The sequence below is a fragment of the Piliocolobus tephrosceles genome, chromosome 13 (assembly GCF_002776525.5).
Source record: "Piliocolobus tephrosceles isolate RC106 chromosome 13, ASM277652v3, whole genome shotgun sequence".
NCBI lineage: Eukaryota > Metazoa > Chordata > Mammalia > Primates > Cercopithecidae > Piliocolobus > Piliocolobus tephrosceles.
This window is the reverse complement of record NC_045446.1, coordinates 49,684,916-49,708,365: the sequence shown is the minus strand read 5'-3', so window position 1 is coordinate 49,708,365 and position 23,450 is coordinate 49,684,916. Positions and strand designations below refer to the sequence as shown.

Genomic DNA, 23,450 nt, shown 5'->3' with positions numbered 1-23,450 from the left:
TCAGTCATGGTCCCTATGTTCCTGGGGTTTACAGTCTACTGGGGGATGCCAACACCAGTCAAATAATCACAAGTAAATTTATTATTTATGTTTTCAAGTATTACTATGTTTTCAAGATGCCAAACATTTCTGTTTTCTGAATTAAAGAAACAGTTCTACAAGTGTGCAAAACACAGGAAATGTGATCAGCCTTGGGGGTCAGTAATTGTAGTCTGCACCAAACAACCAGCTTATACCCAGGGACTTCCCCATGATTGTGTTCATGGAAGATGTTACTACAATTCTTCCCTACCAACTGGTCTCATATGGGACATTGAGTGAAGGAAAAGGAAAGTAATAAAATTCTCTATTTAAAATTCATGAATATCACTCAGAGAGACATTTAAGTCTTACTCTAAAGCCTTCTTCTGCTTTGCAAATGATTTTCATAAACATTCTTATATTGTGCTTCTGAAAACAGTAGATTTGAAGAAGCAAAGTAATAGCAGATTGAATTGTTGTTAGAGATAGCCACACCAACAATTCTGGAGACATCTGACAATCGATAATGAAAAAGGAAATAATAATTATAAAATACAGATGTAACAAACCAAAAAGCTCAGGAGTCTGAGAACATTTTGGGTAGAGACTATCAATACCACACATCTCAAAGCCTGAGAGCATCACGTGTATGACAACAGAACACATTAATTCATGTTCTCATTAAATGAACATCCTCATCAAAGAAGGTTAAAATTATTTAAGAACATTCTAATTTAAGAGTACAGAGGAAGTATATATGTATTTTTGAAAGATTTGGCTACATTTCAAAAACAGAAAATATTCCTAGCACTTGAATAATTTAACTTTGGTTATTAAGAAAATATTCTTTGGGAGCCCTAATACCCTGATGATGATGAAGGAGGACTCCTAGCTTTGGCTTGAAAGTTTAGTGAGAATGCCTCTGGCCCCTCTCTAGCTGGTTTTACAGGTCAATGCCCTCAGAGGACACAAGAAGAGAGTCATCTGGCCTTTGCCTCTGAACCCCAAACAATTTTTAATCATTGTGGAATATAAGTTGAGAAATTCTTTAGTGTCATTTGTGGAGGTTGTCCACCTCTCAGAATGAACAACCTAGGCCTGTATCCAGGTACTGTATCTTGGGTCATCACACTCAGATCATGTTCTTCAACAACTTTGAAAATTATCTTCTGATCTTCAGAAGGGGCATCTGCAGATGGTTGGTGGTACAGAGGTTTATTTCTCTGGGGTTTTAGAGACTGGCATTTTAAGCATCAGAGAGAAAACAGAGCATTTTCTGGGCCTGCAGGAGATGGTCAGTCAGACTTTCCACAGGAATACCCGGCTTACTAATTTCTGTCCATCCTCAAACCCACCCTCCTCAGGCCTGCTCCAGACCACCTCTGTTGCAGAGCCTTATCCAAATGCTCTGGCCGATAATGCCTCTCTGCCTGTGAGCCCCTCCAGCATTTATGCTTCTTGTCACCTAGCTCAGCATTCACCTTGCAGGGCTTTCTCTTTTTCATTTATCATTTAATGAGAATGGCCCTAGACTTCTGGAGAATAGGATCCCTCTGTTACTCTTTTCCTGAACCTTAATACCCTCATATATGGTTAGACCCATCAAGGGCCCTGAACCCATCCTGGATGATTGACTGGGTCTACCTGGGATAGTCTCTCCCATCAAGACTCCTCCTTAGAGGGCCCTCTGGGGAAGGTATTTCAAGCCACTTTGTAGGCTCCAGCAGAAGATGTGTTTTGCCTCTCAGTGAATTCATCAGACAACCACATTGGGAAACTTTTGTCTACAGAAACATGTGGTGTTATCCACAGAGAACTTGTTCACAGAGAAGCAAGGGTCCAGACACAATGTAAGTCTGTTTTAAAGAAGAAGGAATAACCCCTACTTGTCTGAAGGGTATAGTGCTCCTAACCTCCTTTTCCTGTCTCTTCTGGGAATTGTACACTTCTCCTGTCCAGGGGATGGGGCAGTAATTTTTCTGATTATGCCTCACACCACAGTGACACATCCTTGCACCTCTTAGCTATACTTCTGGAAGTCATAGCATGACCTGATATTATAGAAAAGTAGTGTAGAGTTCACATGGCACAACATTTACAGCAACTTTATAGAATTTCAAAATTGGAAGGAATATCCAAAAGCTATATTTTACATACAGATGTGGAAGTTGAGGTCCTAAGAGGACAAATGATTCACTCCAGGTTACCCATTGAACTGGTGGCAGAAAAAAACAGCACAGTGTACTGACTCCTGGGGCTATGCTCTTTCTTTCTTTCTTTTTTTCCTTTTCTTTCTTTCTTTTTTCTTTCAGGCTGTCTCAACTGTGTGAGAGTGAGTATAAACCTATTCAGATTGGATATGTAATACCGTTCAATCTGAAATCAAGTTGCTTGCTTCTTTTTTTTTTTTAACCCACATAACTGAAAGCCACGCTACTAAACACTGTAACTTAGCCTTCACTAACTTCCTTTTAAATACCTCTGACATGTATGTCTCCATGGTAATGATTGCTTAAGATGTCTTTCAGGAACTTGCAGCAGCCCCTGTCCAGTTCAAACCAGTTGAGACCCTCTGGCTGAGCTTGCACGGATGTCTGAAAAGTGACCTTTTGATGTCAGAGACCCCAAAACTCCACCCTCAGATCATGCTAATGCTGCCATTTTCTGAACATGTGTCCTGTGAAGAGCCATGAACCCTGACTATGCTTAGTGCAGGATCAATGATTACATTTTTTTCACATTGCCAATTACCTTTCCACATGCTCTTTATCACCCTGCTGCTTTATTTAATAAATATTCCTATGTCTTATCTTCAGGAAGGTGGATTTGAGAGCTGTTCTACTGTCTCCTTCCCTGGCTGTCCTGTGAATACTTTTTTCTCTACTGCAAAACTTGTCATTTCAGTAATTGGCTGTCTGCATGAGGGGCAGAATGAACCTGGTTTGGGATCAAATCTAAGTAAATTTGCAGATGTTTGAGTTCCAATTTAATCAAAACAGGTTGATTTATTTAAGCAGATTTGTCAACATAATAAAATGAGTAGAGAATAAAATAAAATTTGCTGTTGCAAATTTATCTTTTACTTTAATGAATTTAGTTATTTAAAATTTTCTATGATTTACTCTGAAATAAGTGGGGAAATACATATTTTTCTCCTGTAAAACTGGAAGTTTCCCACACAGTATCTTTGGATAATTTATATACTGTCATGATGTCTTTCATTACAAATCAGTCTGGTCCAAGCAGAAAGACCTGGCTATGTTTTCTCCTGAGTACATTCATTGCCCTAGGGAACCAGGTGTCTTAGCAAATATGGCAGGAATATGAGAAGTCTGTGGGCTAATATATTTTAGTTAAAACTCTATGGTGAATATTATTACTGAATTCAAGTTTAACGATGAATAAAACATAAATATCTAATGTTTTGTTTCCAGTTTTAGTTTGGGTACTTTTCATTATACTTATGTGTTGATATCTTTAGAACACAATCTTACAATTAGGCTTATAGTCAAACTAAAATCTCCTTGGGTTTTCTTGTGGTAAAGCTACATAAATAGTAGTATAATAAACATCCCTTTCATACAGTGTTCTCTATGTCTGAAATAATTTCCTTGGTGTAGTTTTTCAAATTCAGAATTATTAGATCACTGCCAGATTACTAAGCAGAATCCCCATCTTGGTACCCTGCTACCTGGATTTGATGTCCACCCCCGCTCCCTGACCACCAAAGAGAAGTAATACAGTTCTCTCTGATAATAACTGAATACACAGCAGGCTAGCAATCACTTTATTTCCTTTTTAAGTTCTCTTTTAATAGGCCCTTTAACAGAAGACTTTTGGCTCTCCTTCAAAAACCATAATCTCTATACAATTTGGAACATTCCAGTTAATTAGAGATCTTTAAACTGTGCCAAGATACAGAAAGGACCAGGCTTTAAAAAATATTGTCTTCCACATGGCTTGGTCTAAAAGTGTATTTTAACCTAAGCTCTGAAATACAGTTTTACAGTAACTATTATCCTAGGGCAAATGAAATTTTTGAAAGAATGCATTTTGGCTATGTGACATATTATTCAATTTCAGAACTTCATAATATGCTGTCAGCTATGAATCTAATAATATCCTAGAACTTACATATAAATTTAAAATCAAATTTAAACCACTTATTTTTTCTTTGTAAATATTTATGTGTGAGTATGTATGTATGTATGTGGTGTGTATTCTGGCAATAATGGTATTAAGTTTCTGAAGAGAAAAAAAATTTGTTAAAAATATTATATAAGTAATCCTCTCAGATTATTTCAGAATACATTAGAAAATAGGACCTCTATCTTATAATTAAATATTGAGAATTAGCCATTACTGACCACATAAAAGTTATGAAAATAGTTAAATACCAAACTACAAGTAAGATAGTTATGGAGGTAATACATTTACTATTTATTTTAATTAATTAATTTTTCTTTGAGACTGGGTTTTGCTCTTGTTGCCCAGGCTGGAGTGCAATGGCACCATCTTGGCTCATTGCAACCCCCTCCTCCCAGGTTCAAGTGATTCTCCTGCCTCAGCCTTCTGAGTAGCTGGGATTACAGGTGCCCGCCACCATGCCCGGCTAATTTTTTGTATTTTTAGTAGAGACGGGGTTTCACCATGTTGGCCAGGCTGGTCTCGAACTCCTGACATCAGCTCATCCATCCGCCTTGGCCTCCTAAAGTGCTGAGATTACAGGCATGGCCACTGCACATGGCCATACTTTTACTATTTAAACAGTTCTTAAAAACATATAAGACAACCTTTGAAAATCCAAAAAATTATTAAACAAAGGCCATGAGTAGATACCTAATTCATTAAAGAGGAATTAATAATGGCTCAACAAACATGAAAAGACACAGCTTCACTCATAATAAAAAACACAAAATAAAATATCTCTGAAATTCACAGCAGCTTAATTCAGAAAACCCAAAAACTGGATGTAACCCCGGTATATATCAACAGGAGAATCAATAAATAACTGGGTGTATTCATGCAATGGAATTCTACTCGGCAATAAAATGGGGGAGGAAAATCTGCTGGTACATGAAATAATAAGGATGAATCTCAAAAACATGCCAAGTGAAAAAATGTATATCTCAAAGCATACATACTGTATCTGTCCATTTACGTGGAGTTCTGGAGCTCCCTTTAATAAACTATGATTTTTTAAAAAACTGAAAATGGCAGTTGCCTCTGGGAAGGTGGGGGCAGGTATTGGGGGCAGAGTTTGATAGGGGCATGAGGCAACGTTTTGGCATCATGGTATCATCCTGTATTTTCTTGTAGGTTTATATTTTGTAGGGGTATGTATTTTCAAAACCCATCAAACTGTGTACTTAAAATTTATGCATTTCATTGTATTGAAACTTTTTCCCTAAAAAGGACCAGCAAGCAAATATTGAACTCTAGGATATGCATACTAAAGTGTGTAGGGTGAAGTGTCCTGTTGAATGCAACTTACTTTGAGATAAGTTAAAAATAATACACATTAATGCATATACAGAGGGATAAATAGATATCTAAATATGTGTTAAAGCAAATACAGCAAAATTTTAAAGTTTAAGTATTGGGTACATGGGTATTCATTGTACAAGTTCTTCAATTTTTCTGAATTTTTCAGTTTTTTCTTAGTAAATTGCTGACAAACTCTGAAGTACTATTTTGCCTATTAAATAAGAATAATATTTTTAAAAATATAATGAGCAGAAAAAATTGTAAACCCACAATAACGGCCATGATGCCATGAAAGAGATACTCCCTTGTCTACTGATATTTGATATTGATACTAAAATATCTAATTGATTTTTTTGGGAGAACAATTTAGCAATTTCTATTCAAAGCCACCAAAATGGCCTACCTCATCTAATAATTCTATATATAATCTACACCAAGAAATAATTGCAAACATGGAAAACTCTGAAGAAAGAAAGATATTCATTATAACATTACTCTATAGGAATAAGTTAGAAACCTAACTGACCAAGAATAAATCAATGGATAAGTTTGTATCCCTTGTTGTCACAGAAAATTTGAGGTTCTGGTAATAAAATTACATACAATGAAATAGTAAAATAGATATAGAAATAATGACTGATGAGGGAAATGAAATTATGAAGTAAAATACATCTTGAAATGCCCTTGAAATATTACAGTCAAAAGGCATAGCTATGAAGACAACGCAGTTTCACTGAAAATGTCTGTGATGTGATAGGTACAAAGTAGACAAGTGTGTACATAGACACCACAATTATAGCTGTGTGAGAGTGGTACATGTCTGAAGCTGTTTGTAGTGGATGCTGTTGTGTACTGCCCAAATCTCACTTTTAGGACTGAGTCTTGCATTCCTCCAGCCCCACTGGAATATGGTGGCTGAGAGCTCTCAGATGAGTCAGTTTCTGAAAATGGCTCTCAGCCAGAGGGAGTTGTGTTGATCAATGTCTAGATCCTTCCTAGGAAAAATTCTCGTTGAATGCATGATTGAGGGCAGGACCAGCTACATAATTTGCAAAGTCCAATGAAAAATGAAAATATGGGTGCTCTTACTCCAAAATTATTAGGAACTTCATGACAGTAATAGCAGAGCATTAAACTAAGCATGGGGCCCTTCTGAGTACAGGGGCCCTGTGTGAGTGCAAAGGTCATATGCCAATAAAGCTGGCCCTATTCCAATAAGGCATAAAGGCTCAGGCTCCTTGCCTGAAGCTGGTACAACTCTGAAGTCCTAGCCTAGCTCTAGAGCTCCCTATGAGATGGGTCTTTCCTGTACAGTTCAACTTTTCTCTCTGCCCGTTCCTACTTTCTTCACTCCCTTAGAGGTGTTGATACAAGGGATTCCTCCCAATTACCTTTTGGTACACAAATCTCCAACTAAGTTTGCTTCCCCCGGAATCTTACATAACACATTATTGTTAATGCAAAATAAATGAGCATAAAATACAGGAAGAAAATACAGTAATTGTATAAGAATAATTTCTTTCTCTTCTGAATTTTAGTGTATAAGTTTATGTGACATTTAAAATAAGTTCCAATTTTAAAAACTATATTTTAAAGAAAATACACAAAAGAAAGCATAGACTCAAATCGATAATTGTACACCAATTTCATAGCAGCATTATCAACAATAGCCAAAAGGTGAAAACTACCTAAATATTCATCAACACATAAAATAATGAACCAAATGTCATATATACATACGCAGTGATATATTATTTAACCTTAAAAAGGAATAAAATCCTGTCACATGTTACAACATGAGGAATCCTGAGGACATTATGCTAAGTGAAAGCCAGACACAAAAAGACAAATATTGTAGGATTTTACTTATATGAGGCACCCAGAATAGGCAAACTCATACAGACAGAAAGTATAATAGAAGTTACCAGAGGCTGGTAGAAGGAATAGTAGGGATTATTGTCAAATACAGTTTCCAACTGGGATGACAAACAAATTCTGGAAATGGATAATGATGATGATTTGCACAACATTGGGAATATAATTATTGCCACTGAACTGTATGATTACAAGTGTTAAAATGGTGTTAAAAGGATTCTGTTCCTACTTACAATTTCGACAGCAGCAGAAGCATATCACTCCGACCCTAACAATGAGGAAAAGCTGGATAATCTATAAAATCATAATTTTTTGGACTCACCAGAAAGCTGAAGTCACAAGGCAAACTGAGTCACAAAATATGCTGATTCAAAAAGGGTAACAAGCTCCTCCAAGAAGAAATGGATCACATGAATTGTTTCAACTTTGGAAGAAGAGGTGGCACTTGTAAAAGCTGGTAAGCAGGACTGGATTTGAGCCAATGAGTGTGTAGGCATCATCCCAGAGAGAGATTGATAGAACAAAAAGATCGGGGAAGGTTGGATTCCTGGCCCTGTCAGATGCTATTTCAAGTTTAGATATGTTGTTTGTCCGGGATGTTTTTGTATTCGTTTTTATCATTAAAGACATTACGTTAAAATATTACTCTGGATTCCTGAGATTTTTGGCACCTCTTTATATTTTGCAATGGAACCAAGTGCATCACTCATCTCACCCCAGTTCGGGCCTTGCAGGGCACCTTTGTAGAGAACTCCACAAAACGATTTTGATTTGACTGAGAATGAAGTCAGTTCCTTCGCAGTCTTCCTGGGAGCATTTGCTGAGCGCCAGCCTTAGAACCAAGTTTGCCTTTCTAGGCCCAGATCGCACAAGGGGTAAGCAAAGCGTCAAAACAGCACCTCCTGTCGGCGGCAGAGGCGTGGCGGCCAGCGGACCGGCGGACCCCGGGGCATACCCGCAGTCCAGGTGCACAGGCTCAGGGACCCCACGGCCCCTGAATGTCGGTACCGTGGGCTCCACTCAGGAGACCACCGAATCCTTCGGCTTGACCAGGCGGGAGGTCTTCTTCCCAGTCCGCGGAAGCCAGGTCCGGGAGACAGCGGGGCTCTCTGTGCCTCCGACCTACACTCGGCTCAGGGGCCCGATCCCTGCAAAGCGTCCACTTTGGAAAGAAGTTTCACTTACAGGGAAGACGTGTGTACACAATGATGGTCCGTGTGTCCGATATGTGAATGCCAACCAGGACTGCATCAGTTGGTGGAGTGTGCGCGGTTCCTCCTTGAGGGTGCTTCTGGCAGTCACAGTTCACGAGTTAGCCAAGATGGCTGGGAGGCGGCGAGCCCCTGCGTCCGGGGCGCGCATTTCGAACTCCACAGGTATGGGTGAGTTCGTTAGCGTTGGATGAGAGTGCTTGTCCTTAGCTGAGTACAGACACCTGGTCATCTTCGGGCCTGCAAAAGTCCCTGTGTTCTGTTGGAGGGCGCTGCAGGACGGGCTGGGGTGCGTCCGGGCCTTTACCCCAGGTAGCCGGCAGCAGGCCTGGACTGGCCGGCCCAGGGCACCCCCACAAACAGAGCTCCGCGTCACAAGGCAGCTGTGCAAAACGGTCTCCAGAGAGGATGCCCTTGCCCTGATGGATGAGCAGGAAGGCGTGTGCATGCGTGTGTGTGTGTGTGTGTGAGTGTGTGCGCGCGCGCGTTGGGGTGCAGCCGGCCGGTCTTAGGCTGCGGTGAGAGGTGGCTTGTTATTCTGGGCGGGGGCACAGCAAAGGGTTTCACTCCTCCTGGGTGAGCCTTCTGGGCGGTGCTGTCTTGGGCAAAGCGCCAGTCCCAGTGGTTCCACTGCTGAGGGGCCCGATGGGGTCCGAGTCCGCCCACTGTGGGGCTGTTGCCTGCTCTTGCTGTGAGCCCCGCCCGTTGTCTGCATTTTCCCTGGTCTCTCCCCTTTGATCTGGAGGCGCTGTTTCAACCGCTGTCAGTCTCTGGAAGGGTTAATTCGGTTGCGGTCATTCTTCCAGTGGGCCTTATCCCTAATCCTCCCTCTCCTCTCGCCTGCTCCCTCGGAGTCGAGCTCCCTGTTTGGGGCGGTCACGGCGCCGCGGTGTACCCCGCGCTCGGAGAGGCCCACTTCTGTGGCAACCTGAGCTTGGTCCAACACTGCGGTGTGTATGCCCCTTGGGGAACAGTCCCTAAATCAGGGCAGGGCAGCCGGCTACCCCAAGGAGACGGGTTTGTCCAGGGGTCTGGCCTTCAAGAGAGGGATGAGGCACCCGCATTTACGTTCAGGTGAAGCTGCAGAGCTCAGTCCTTACAGAGGGCGGGGCTGTCTACGAGCAAGAGCCTTGGGCTCTGTACCTGCCATTAAATGTTCCTGGGACTAGGAACCTGCAGAGCAAGTTGTGTGCGTGTGTGTGCGCGCGCGCATGCGCGCGTGTGTTTCTCTGGGCTATTGAAATAACGACCTTGCCCAGGGAAAGATAACCCCAGCTGTCTCAGTGCCTAAGGAGGGAGACAATGAGCCCTCCTTCTTCAGCCATATTGGGCAGGTAGCCTTCCTGGTAGACTAGACCCATAGGATGGGGCTAAGGCCCTTCGACCCCAGGCGAAACCCGGTACCCTCAGGCCTGGACATCTCTCCCTGCTCTGTCAAGCTTCCAAACCATTTACATTCATGAATGTCTTCAAACGTGAGGGCACCCCATTGGGGCAATGAGGCCTAGATATTGTCCAGTTACTTGCCTGAGGTTACACAGGAACAGAGGCAGCACAGGAAACCTGGCCTCTAGCCACTCTGCCACACCAATCTCTTGGGGAAAGGCCCCAAAAGACACAAGGAACCCTAGGAGACACTCTAGAGAGCCCCCTGAACAAATGCAGAGCTGTGTGGATCCTGGAGATTTAAATTCCTATGAAGAACAAAGCCAAGGCAGACTACATGTTGTCCCCAGCTCTACACGTTGTTCTAGACCCTGGGGAAGGATGTGTGGAGAGATATTTCATGGGGAGATGTGAAGGGATGGAAAGACTTGGAAATGGGGCCTGAAGCCTGAGGAGACTTGGGTACTCCTAGTTAGGAAGTGCCTTTGGAAAAGCTATGGAAAATGGGCAGAGCCAGAGACATCCTCTAAAGAGTCCAGGATAGATGGGAAGAAGGATCCAGGCTGGTGGGCATGGTAGGGAAGAAAGCAGGTATTCAGTTAGACCCCAGCTGGGGACTAACTGACCGTGCCTAACGGCGGCTTCATGTTTCTTGTTACATGGAGCCAACAAAGGCTTCCAGAAGTTCTCCCGCTTGCTGGCTCTCAGTCTTGGTCCTATGCCAGGCGGGCAGCCTCCAGGCAGCGCCATTCAGGTGAGACAGCTTGGAGCCAGGGGCGCCTCTGCTTCCACTGCCCCTGGGACCAGGCAGCTCTATGCCTCTGAAGTCATGCATGGCTCCCGGTGAATCAGTGCCCACAGGTGGACCCTGACCTCATGCTCTGTCCCCGGTAGTCGCAGTGGCCGCATCCTCAGAGGAAGAAGCAGAGACCAGGAAGCCTGGCTGCTTATGCGTGGGGGTGGGTGGAGTGGGGTGGGGAGGCAGGCAGGGACTCACAGCCTGCACTGAGTTTGCATCCCCTCCACAGGTCTGTCCTGGAGAGCAGTCCAGACCCGGCCACGGTCAGTGAGGAGGAAGTGCGCCTCCTGCTGGCTGCACTGGTGCAGGACTATGTGCAGATGAAGGCCAGTGAGCTGGAGCAGGAGCAGGAGACAGCTCCAGGTGAGGCTCCCCAAGCGTCCAGCACAGGGCCTCCTCTTCCCGCAGCATACCAAGAAGGCGGATCCCAGGAGATGGGAGAGAACACACTGGCCAGGAGTCCAGTAGGCTGATTTGTTCAGGAGGACTTGGAGCCCAGCCTTTCTCAGGCTCCAGGGGAGATAGAGGTCCCAGTGCAGCTGGAAGGGCTGTGGTTAGACACAATAAAAGCTCCGTTTCTGAAAGCTGTTAGGAAGTGAAATGCGAAGGTGTGGAATCGCTCACTGTGGGAATTGCTCTTGCAACAATAGCTTTCATTAGATGGAATAATTGTGAAATACATGTACTTTGTTTAGTGCTGATTATGAGCTGGTTACAGTTGTAAATAGTTGACTAATGATTTTGATCCTCACAGCAATCTGTGAGGAAACTAAAACAAGTAAGGTTAAGTAATTTGTTAAAAAGTCATAAACTAGTAAAGGTGAGCTTTAAAATCCGGGTAGTTTGGCTCTAGACTCCATTTTCTTAACTAGTATTTCCACTGCTTCTAGTTAGTGAGTGCGTGAAGACCTAGCATGGGGGCTGGAATACAGTAGGTGCCCAAATGTGTTCGGAGGTTTTAGACTTGCTCTTTCTTACACTTTCTCCTTCCCTTTCAGTCAGTTCGATTTCTGATGGCTAGTTCTCCCCATTCCTTCCAGAAACTTTCTAAGGTGGAGGGTAGATCTCAGGTAGAGCAGCTGATCACCAGCAGATGGCAACAAAGACTGTCTAGATTAGAGCTAAGCGCCTTTACAATGTGATGAATTAGTTCATCTGTAAAAAAGAAAACTGAAACAGAACTCGTGGAAATGTTTCTCATTTCTGAATAACCAAATACACAGGAAACTAAGTAAAATCCTTAGGCTTAATTGATGTTGAAATGCCTTGAGAACATTTGTTGACATCCAGAGTGATATTGAAAAGAACTGATTGAGGATAGTGAACATCTTCACTGTGTTTAAAAACTCAGGAGGAAAGGCCATTCAATACGATGTTAACAGTGGGATTTTTCATATGTATCTTTTCTCAGAATAAGAACATTCTCTTTATTCTAGTTTTCTGACAGTTTGTATCAAGAAGGTTCTTAAGTTTTATCAAATGCCTTTTTAAAATCTATTTAGATGATCATTTGGTGTTTCTCTTTTATTCTGTTAATGTGGTAAATACATTGAATTTTGGAGGTAAAACCAATATTATATTCCTAAAATAAACACCATTTGGTCACGATCATCATCTTTTTCCACATTGATGATTTTTGATTTACTTTTCTTGTTTGTTTAGGATTACTACATCTATATTTATGACATATATTTGCTTGTATTTTACCTTCCTGGTGATGTCTTATAACTTTTTGTGGGATTCTACTAGTTTCATTAAATGAATTGGGAAATGTTTCTTCTTTCTTTATTCTCTGAAAAAGTTTCTGTTCAATTAATTATATTTCTTCCTTCTTGGAACTTCTTTTGTGAGAGAGATTTAAGTTATATATTTAAGTCTTTATCAGATACAGGACTATTCAGATTCTCCATTTCCTCTTGTGTAAATTTTGGTAGCTTGTCTTATATAAGAAACTTGTATATTTAATCAAAATTGTCAAAATTATTGGCACAAAATATTCATAATATTCACTTATTTTCTTTTAATGTCTTTAGGATCGCTAGCGATATATCACTTTTTATTTTGGATACTGGTAATATGTATTTTCTCTCTTTTTATCTTGCTTAGTTTTGCTAGGGGATTGTGAATTGGATTAATCTTCTCAGCTTTTGGCTTTGTTGATTTTCTCTCTGCTATTTCAATAATTTCTACTGTTATTATTTTATGTTTCTCCTTTTTTGGATTTAATTTATGTCCCTTTTTTCTATCTTCTTTGGATGGAGGCTGAGGTAACTGATTCTCAACCTTTTGTTTTTTCAAATATATGTATTTAAAGCTATAATAACTTTTTAAAAGAATGGTTTTTAACTGCAGCCCATGAATTTTGATGTCATATTTCGATTTCAATATTTCAATTGAAAAATATTTCAATTAAAAGTATTTGTTATTTTCTTTGTGATTGCTTCTTTGATACATAGGTTATTTAGGTATATACTGCTAAATTTCCAAATAGTTTTCTGTTATTGATTTCAAATTTATTTTTACAATGGTTAGATAAATTCTCTTAATGATTCCAATTCTTGGAAATTTATTGAGAATTGCTTTATGATTAGCATATGATCTATTTTGGTAAATGTTCCACGTATCCTTCAAAGATTGTATATTCTGGAGTTGTTGAATGTAACATTGTATACAGGCCGATCGGGTCAAGATGCTTAATTGTGTTGTTAAAATCTCATAGACACTTTTTTTTTTTTTTTCTTTGAGACGGAGTTTCACTCTTGTTGCTTGTTGCCCAGGCCGGAGTGCAATGGCATGATCTTGGCTCACCACAACCTCTGCCTCCTGGGTTCAAGTGATTCTCCTGCCTCAGCCTCCCAAATAGCTGGGATTACAGGCATGAAACACCATGCATGGCTACTTTTTGTATTTTTAGTAGAGATGGGATTTCTCCATGTTGGTCAGGCTAGTCTCGAACTCCCGACCTCAGGTGATCCACCTGCCTTGGCTTCCCAAAGTGCTGGGATTACAGGCATGAGCTACAGCGCCCAGCCATACAGTATTTTTTTTTTTTTTTTACTGCTTTTTCTATAAGCTAATGAGAGATATAAGTTAAATTATACAATTGTATAAATTTGTCTAGTTCTCCTTTGGTTTCTTTATTTCTGTTGTATATATTTTGAAACTATGCTATTAGGTGCATTTAAAATTTAGGATTTTTTTTCCTCACTGTTGGATTGATCTACTTTCAGATCTTGAAATGTTCTTTATCACTAGTAATACTATGTATCTTAAAGTCTGCTTATTTGATATTATATAGACACGCTATGTATATTATGTTAGTGTTTTTATAGTATATCTTCCCCATTTTATAACTTTCATATTTATAAACGCATGTAGTTAACATTTTTTAGACAGCCTGACCATTTTCATCCTTAATTGGCGTGCTTAATCCTTGTACATTTAATATAATTTCTCATATAGTTGAGTTTGTCTTCTACCTTCTATTTGTTTTGCTTTACTCCCATCTGGCCTGTTTCTTTATTTTTTTTTTTCTTGTTTTCTTTTGTACAAACTAAGTTTTTTGTTCATTTTTTTCAGTCTTTCTTTTCCTTTCTTTCTTTTTGCTTTTCCTTAATTGTAGTAGTGACTTTGTCAAAGCTTGCCAAACTATAAACTTAAATGCATTTAATTGTATGTAAATTATGCATCAATAAAGTTGATTTTAAGAAAAGATAATAAATAAAAGAATAGAATACATAAAGAAAATTTAAATTTCTTTCATACTTTTAATTAAAAATGTATCCCTTTCCATTATCTATTTCTCTTTATACACTCTCCATTGTGTTTATTCACTAATGTATTACTTCTGCTTTAATCTCCATTTCCAAAATATTTTTTCTTTTATTTCTAATGCTTTCCTTGGTTTTGTAAGCTCCATTTTCATATCTTCCTGCTTTCTTTCTTTTCTCCAATAATATTATTTCTGAGTTATTTTGATCCTAATTTAAGTTCTTCTTTTGATCCTAATTTAAGTTGCTCTTTTGAAACTTCTATTATTTTCTTAATTTCTTTTAGCTTGTTTGTTTAGAATACTAGCATATAGTTTTTCCTTATTTTGTGGACATGTCTTTCTGGCTTGTTTTCATTGCTTGCAAGAATATTATTCTGATAATAATTTTGAGGTTTGATTAATTTTCTTTCTGTTGCTTGTTTTTCAGTAGGCAAGTTTTCCTGTACTAGAAGGGAAGACAGCCAGTGTAGCTTTCCTAGCTTCAAGGTTCTAGAGCACCTTCTTCTGCAGTTTATTTGAAGTGTTAAAAAAATATTGTGCTTTCTGAAATGGGCTGACTCTTCTACCCTTTTTTTTCCTTTGCTCCTTTTTCTCCTGCTAAGTACAGGGGCTTTGTCCTATAACTAAGATTTGGGCCCAGAATCCAGACCACCCCAGCATTCTCTGACTTAATGTAGTCCCCTTGCACTCCCTTGCAAATTTTAGTCTACAAAGCTCCTCCCAGTTTTGACTGATATTTTCTGAAAGAATATACCTGCAATGCATATAAAAACAAATCATTTCTAGTAATATCCAAATCAAAGATAATAAATAAGGAAAAGAAGACTACCCAATAGAATAATGTATACAGGTTACAAACAGGCAATCTATAAAGGAGGAAGCCTGAATGTGAGATAAACATATGGAAGGGTACTTCATCTCACACATAGTTGCAAATGCTTAATCTCACCCATAATTGGAAACATATGGAAAGGTTCTTCATCTCACCCATAATTGGAAATAGAGTTTCATCTGATTTAGCACTAAAAACTTTATAATTATCTCATATAATAATTATCAAATTAAAAAAGGAATCAAATCTTGGCTTCTTTTAAAATAATTCTGAAAAAAGAAAGCCGGAAAAGAAATCTGATGACAAGAGAAAATTGCATCTCTAGTGCTCTTTCTCTTTGATTTCTGGGCCCTTGCTTGTACTCTTCCCACATCTCAGAATATTCTTTATCCATCTTTTAATCTAGCTAATTCCTACTCATCCTTCAGCTTTTATTTTAACTATCATCTCTTTCACAAAACATCTGACTCCCTTAGCTAAGATAAATGCCCTTACTGTCTCATCAGATCTGAGCAAGATGTATGTCCTTGGCATTTTATACTACCATAGCATTTTCCAAATATAAAAAATATAAAAATGATGTCAGTTTTATACATTACCTTGGCTAAGTTGTAGTACCCAGCTATTTAATCAAACACAAATCTAGATCTTTCTGTGAAAGTATTTTGTAGATGTGATTAACTTGTATAATCAGTTGACTATGTAAAAGAGACTATTCTCCATAAGCTGAGTGGGCTTGATTCAAGTACAGCCATCCCTTGATATCCATAGGAGATTTGTTCTAGGACCCCCAGTGAATATTAAAATTCATGGATGCTCAAGTCCCTAATATAAAATGGCATAGCATTTGCATATAACCCATGCATATACTCCCATATACTTTAAATAATCTCTAGATTACTTATAATATCAAATACAATGTAAATGATATGTAAATAGTTGTTACACTCTATTGTGTAGAGAATAATGACAGGGAAAAAAGTCTGTACATGTTTAGTAGAGCTGCAATATTTTTCCCAAATATTTTCAATCTGCTGTTGGTTGAGTTGACGAATATGGAACCTAGCGATACGAAGGGCTGACTGTAGTTGAAAGGCTTTAAAAGCAGAACTGAAGTTTCCCTGAGGAAGAAGAAATTTCACCTGTGAACTGTAGTTTCACTTCTTGCCTGAGAGTTTCCAGATTTCTCCTCCTGATGGCCTGTTCTATGGATTTTGGATTTGCCAAGGCAGCCCTCAGAGTCCTGTAAGTCAATTCCTTGCTATAAATCTCTTTATATTCATATATATGGATATATCCATTTATAGTTACATATATATACATACACATATATACATATATATATGCATGATAGAACCCATAGAATAAATAAAACATTCTAAAATTATCTAAATAAAATTATATATGTATATGTGCTTTAATTTTATTTATTCTACTGGTTCTGTTTCTCTGGTGGAACCCTACCTGATACAATTACTATACCAGATTATGTAATTACCTGTTTTCTTTCACATCAGGCAGTAAATACCATTAAAGCAGAAATGTTGTCTTGGTGATCTTTGTATTTCTAGTGCTTAGAATATACTATATGCTCTAGCTGACCTTCTGGGAAAAAGAAAGGAATATAGTATATGCTCAAAAAAATGTTGAATAACAAATTAATTTCCTACTGAGATTGAAGAATATAAGTGGCCTAATATGAAAATCCTCAATATAGCTGTGGGAGACCCTGCTTAGTGGGCTATAGGATTGGAGAAGAAATGGGCTAAGAAGCTGCTAGACGTTTCTAGTAAGTTCTTTGGAATATCAGATAGTAACAATTCACTCCTTAGAGAAATCATCCATTTGGTAAGTCACTAGAATATCCATTAAGTTTTCACAGTTGTCACAAACATTGGAAAAAAGTAAGCTGATTCTACGAGTTAGTAATTTCTGTACTAAAAAAGAAGGTTCAACAAAATACTACTTGCATAGTTCAGTGGCAACAAACTTTGATATTTAAAGAAAATGTAAATGTTAATATATCAATTGTCCCATAATTGCGTATTCTAGGAGTCTGATTGTCTGATTCCATTTTTAAATTCCAGTGAAAGCATGAAAATAGAATTTCAACTGATTCAGCACAAAAGATTATAATAACCTAATATGATAATTGGAAAAGAATGAATCAAAATCTTGGCTTCTATTGAGGAACAGACATTACCTTGTAGGTATTCCCCCCAAAAAAAGCCAGAAAAAATCTGATCACAATAGCGAATGACATAAAATTTTTTTTAATACTAAAGATTGAACTGTAAAAAACTCTCTTGAATTGTGCCCTAAACCTATGTGTTTCAAAAAATGTTTGAAGGCTTATTCCATCTGCATCATCTGGGTACTTGTAAAGACATATATATATCCTAGGCTCCATCCTATGTCAACTGAATCACCAGGGGTCAGGTCTGTGTATTAAACATTTACCAGGTGATTCTGATGCACAACCCCTTTTGGGAAGTAGCACTAAAACTGTCAGTCCTTACGTCACATCCTTCTTTCCTCCATCTGATTGATCAAGGTCAGATTTCTGCAGGAAGTTCTCTGTGGTTTCTTTTTTTACCTATTGGCAAAATTTCTGCAGTTCCTTTGGTTTACTAACTCCCTTATCTTAATATGGCATTTAATCAGAGTATATTAGTTTATGAAATCATGAAATTGGGTTTGGTAAATAGTGGAGAAAAGTAGCACAATATTTAATTTCTTCCCATATTGGATCTTTAGATCCTGCTTTGCTACATTAGTTCAAGCATTCTCTCACATAGAACAACAGGCATATTAGTATTCAAATGCAAATCTGAATGTAACCCACATCACTGGCAAGAAAGATCCTAGCATGTAGTTTCCTGAGAAGATATCATAGCTCACTTGGATTAAACAACAGCTAAGGATTTTCCAACTGATAAGCTTGATATAATAAAGTTCCTGACCTCATGCTTTAGAAAGAAATTTAATTAACAGTACCACTTTAGGCTTAGAACAAAGGTCTAATCCTTAGGATCCAAAGTTCAAATCCCAGTTGTACTATTAAATGTGATTTTAGGAAATTTGCTTCACTTTTTCACATCTAGATTTTCTGATTAGTAAAATGAAGATACAGTATTTCATACTGAAACAATAACAATAGCTAATAGTCACTAGATGCTATGCTAAATGGAAGGCAAGTGGGAAAACAAAATGAATTGTTTCTCATCCATTGAAGAAATATTGGCAAGGTGTGGTGCCTCATGCCTGTAATCCCAGTGCTTTGGGAGGCTGAGGGAGGAAATTGTTTGAGGCCAGGATTTCGAGACCAGCCTGGTCAACAGAGCAAGACCCGTCTTAACAAAAAATACATAAAAAATTAACCTGATTTGGTGTGGGCACTTGTAGTTTCAGCTACTCAGGAGGTTGAGGTGGGAGGAAGTACTGGATCACCTGAGGCCTCTGCACTCCAGCCTGGGTGACAGAGCAAGATGCAAGACCCTGTCTCTTAAAAAAATAAAAAGAAGGAAGGAAGGAAAGAAAGAAAGGAAAGGAAAGGAAAAGAAAAGAAAAGAAAAAAGAGAGAAGTTGGTGATCATGCAACTACCACAACTTTTAGTCATTGTAGGGATTAGCCTGACGATTATATCCACGGGAAAAAATGTATAGTTCTGGTAAAAAATTTTTTTTCAGAACCAGATAAAAGGAAAACAATAAAATGTGGATATCCTTGTTTTAAAAAGTCAACAATATCATTATATTGAGATCTATCTCTCCGGGTCAAAGAAGGATCTTTTGGCTGTGGCAGATTATATTTTTCCAATGGTGGCTGCAATAATATTTCCCATCCTGCATGTTTTTTGAGAACCTTGACAGATTCTCATCAAGAGACTGAGTTTGTATTCTCTCCTCTTGAACTTGCATAGACCTTTGTTATTAGCTTAAGGCACTATGAGACTTCAGAGGCTAGGTCACTAAAGACAGTATAGCTTCTGCCTAGCTCTGTCTTTCTGAATTCTTGCCCTTGGAATCCAAGTATAATTCCATGAGGAAACCCAAGTCACATGGAGAGACTGGCTCAGAAAGAAACCACATTTCCTAGCCCTCCATGCTGGCTGACCTTCCAACTGATCACCAGGACCAACCAGTTGAATGAGCCATCTTGGAAGTAGATTTTCTGGCCCTTAGCCAAGCCAGATACAAGCCTTCCCCACCAAACCCTCCCCAAATGGCAGATTTCTGAGCTAAAGGAATGATTGCTTTTGTTTTATACCACATAGATGAAGAGTGGCATGTTATATAGCAAAAGATTACTAGAACATTGACTAATTTTCTAGAACATGTGTACATTAATACCACATGTCAGCATTTCTTTAGTTACCCCATGGGGTGTTAGGATGCAGTAACTGGGCATCCAATTCAACTGCAGAATGTTATTCAGAGCAGTGCTAGAATTCCTGCTTGAAATTCATATAGTGGGTATGTTAGTATTTTTGTGTGGTTATAATAAACTACAACAGACTGGGTAACTTTAAAACAATAGGAATTTATTTCTCACAGTTCTAGAGGTTGGAAAGTCCAAGATCAAGGCACCTGCATGTTTGGTGTTTGGTGAGGGCTGCTCTCTGCTTCCAAGATGACACCTTGTTGCTGCATCCTCCACAGGGGACAAACTGTGTCTTCACACGATGGAAGGGAGGGAAGGGATGAACTGGTGCTCTCAAGCCAGCTCTTTTATAAGGCATTAATCCATTTATGAGGGCAGAGCCCTCATGGCCTAAACACTTTCTAAACATCCCATCTCTTAATGCTTGCACTGGGGATTTAGTTTCAACATAAATTTTGGAGGGGGCATAAATATTCAAACCATTGCAGTGGGTACATTTTCTTAAGTTGGAAAAAAATTTGTAGATGAATGTTCATTACAGTCCTATTTTTAATATCAAGAAAGCAAGACAAAGAAACAAGGAAATGAAAATGGAAACTAAGTGATCACTAATAGCTAAAAAAGATATGGTATATCTATATAAGGAATGCTATACAGGCACTAAAAAGAAGAAAAAGATGTACGTGTACTGACCTATATTTTATGGTAAAAACACAAAACAACCTGTATAGGAAGATCCCATTTGTGGTAAAATATATAAAAGATATTCCATTTATGTAGTTGTATAAGGAGAAAGATTTCTGGAAGGATATGAGTAATGATACTTCTGGGGTTTGGGAATGTGGAATTGAATTGAGAAATAGGAACTTATATTTCCTTTTCTATACTATCTGTATTTTTCAATTTCTTTATTTGAGTATAGATTTTATAACAAAAATGCTTTTCAAATCCATCAAAATCATACAGATTACCTATAAAGTGTCAGAATTAACCCTCTGAGTTTCCTTTAAAAAGGAAAAAGATACCCTGAGGGGCATCTGGAGATATTAGATATGCATTTGGCCTCCCTGGATGATCATATTTGTGTATGACAGCTGTCCCACACAGAGCTGTGCATTCCAATGCGTTTGATGCCAGGTAGCCTTGGATTTAATCTGGAATAATAAAATTCTTTAAGAAAAAGTAAGCAATTTGATCAAGGCTATTCCACCATAAGAATCTGAAGTACTCCAGGTGAGGTGGCTCATGCCTGTAATCCCAGCAGTTTGGAGGCTAAGGTGAAAGGATTGCTTGAGCCTAGGAGTTTGAAACCAGCCTGGGCAACATGGTGAGACTTCGTCTCTACAAAAAAATAAAAAAATTTAGCCAGGCATAGTGGTACACACCTGTAGTCCCAGCTACTTGGGAGGTTGAAGTGGGAGGATTACTTGAGCCCAGAAGGTTGAGGCTGCAGTGAGCTATGATTGCACCACTGTACTCCAGCATGGGCGACAGAGTGAGACCCTGTGTCAAAAACAAATAGACAAAAGGATCTGAAGAACCATAAATAAAAGAATATAATAGTTTTAACCTTTAACTTTCCCATAGTAATGCTAAGTGTTCCACAGACAACATGGTTACTTACCTCATTTTTCAACTTGCGCTAAAATAAAACGCATTATCATAGTAACTGGGACAACCATATATGTTACAAAGAGGAACAGTGTTGGGTATGACCCCATGGTCATTTACTTTACCCAACATTTTAGGACTCTCATATCAGTTCACTGGTGAATTGCTGGATCTAAGGGTAAAAGTACTCTGATTTTCTAAACACACGTCAGCTAAGCATTAGGTTAGGTGGCCAGGGTGGAGATAGGTGGTGGGAAAAAGCAGTAATAGAGAATGAAATTTGCCTCATTGTAACACAGATGGAAATACCATTGATAATTAATTATTTGTAATATTATCAAAACAAGCATCTCAGTATAACTTTGATGTTTTCATGTTATTATATTATGTTTCATGATAGGAAAGTTTTGATTTGAGATTAAGCAATCACTATGAAGAAACTTTCATGGAAAATAAAAGACAAAGCAGGAAGCATGCTAACAATTATCCCCAAACCAGTAATCAATGAAATAGACAGAAAGTGACAGTGTTCAATTAACCTTATTAAATCTCAAAATATTAAACTTTCAGTGCATCCAATCTTCCTGCTCCTCCCATCCAAGCTCCAAGAGCATGTATTCATATGGCTGACAAGCCTGTGTTGAGCCCCCTGTGTTACGTATTTTGGCTGACATTAAGGACAGAGAGGTAAAGGATGCTCTCCTTGTCCTCTGAGAGCTTGAACTCATGTCATTGTGTGGTTCATATTGCGTCATGTTATTGCTTGTTGTAAATATGTATTATAGAAAGGCCTGGGTCTTTCTCATATTTGTTCACAGTCTGTACCACAGTTATCAACTGTAACCACAGCAAAAGGTTTAAATGCTGATATAGTTTAGATTTGTATCCCAGCCCAAAACTCATGTTGAATTGTAATACCCAGTGTTGGTGGTAGGACCTGGTGGGAGGTGATTGTATCATTGGATCATGGGGGCAGTTACTCATGAATGGTTTAACACCATTCACCTTGGTACTGTTGTCACAACAGTGAATGAGTTCTCATGAGATCTAGTTGTTTAAAAGCATGTAGCACCTCCTTCCCCTCTCTCTTGCTCCTGTTCTCACCATGTAAGATGCCTCACCCTTTGCTTTCTGCCATGATTGGAAGCTTCCTGTGGCCTCCCCAGAAGCAGAAGCTGCTATGCTTCCTGTAATGCCTGCAGAACCGTGAGCTAATTGAACCCCTTTTCTTTATATATTACCAAGTTTTAGGTATTTCTTTATAGCAAGGCAAAAATTGACTAATACAAATGGTAATTTTCTTTCCAAAATATGGTCAGGGAATAAAAAGAAAAATGAGAGTAGATGAAAAAGAATCCGAATTATTGGACAAAAGAAGGCACTAATGTTTCCTGATTGCCTGCCATGTGCCAAACTTTTGGGTTTTGTATGTGTTCCCTTGTTGAATCCTTCCTCCAATCCTGTGAGGCAGAAAGGAAGCTAAGACTTACAGACGCATAACAAATATAGAGGTCTAACATCTTCATTTCTTCTCTTTCATTCTCCCCATTGCAGCTAGGTTGTCTGGTCTGATCATTGAGTTAGCAGCCATCCATGGCTCCGCATTACCCTGGGAATAAAGTTCAAAATGCTCCACTGACTTTTAAGGAGCAATGGGACCTGGTACTTTCCAGCCTCATTTCTTGCCTTGCTTTCTCTTGCTTTCTTCTATGTAGACATAGAACATTTACTTCAGTTTCTTGAGCACATTTTGCCCTCTTTCATATTCTGGCTTTCCCTCAGGCTCTTTTCTCTGCTTGGAATGCTTTTCCTTCCTGTCTTCTCAATAATGTTGAATGAATGAATGAATGAATAAAGGGGTATTGGAGAGAGTAAGGGTAGGAGCCTGTTCAGGGGAAAGATTAGGCACAGATAAAGGGATTAGGGAGTTAATCATAAACCTATGATAATAGATGCGTTCTTTAAGGTTTAAGCTGGTCTAAGACAACCAGATCTTGACTTCTTCTCTTTATTAGCTTCTTCTCCTCCTTCAGGCCTCAGCATTGGTGCCATTTCCTTTAGGAAGCTTCTCT

At 38.9% G+C, this 23,450-nt stretch overlaps 1 protein-coding gene across 1 annotated transcript; it reads left to right on the top strand.

The window, feature by feature from the left end:
- Positions 1–8,164: 8,164 nt before the first annotated feature.
- LOC113224767 lies at positions 8,165–11,103 on the top strand. Its single transcript, XM_026454009.2, has 2 exons — positions 8,165–8,759; positions 11,009–11,103. The coding sequence occupies exons 1-2, from the start codon at positions 8,165–8,167 to the stop codon at positions 11,101–11,103; spliced, it is 690 nt and encodes a 229-aa protein (XP_026309794.1).
- Positions 11,104–23,450: the final 12,347 nt, after the last annotated feature.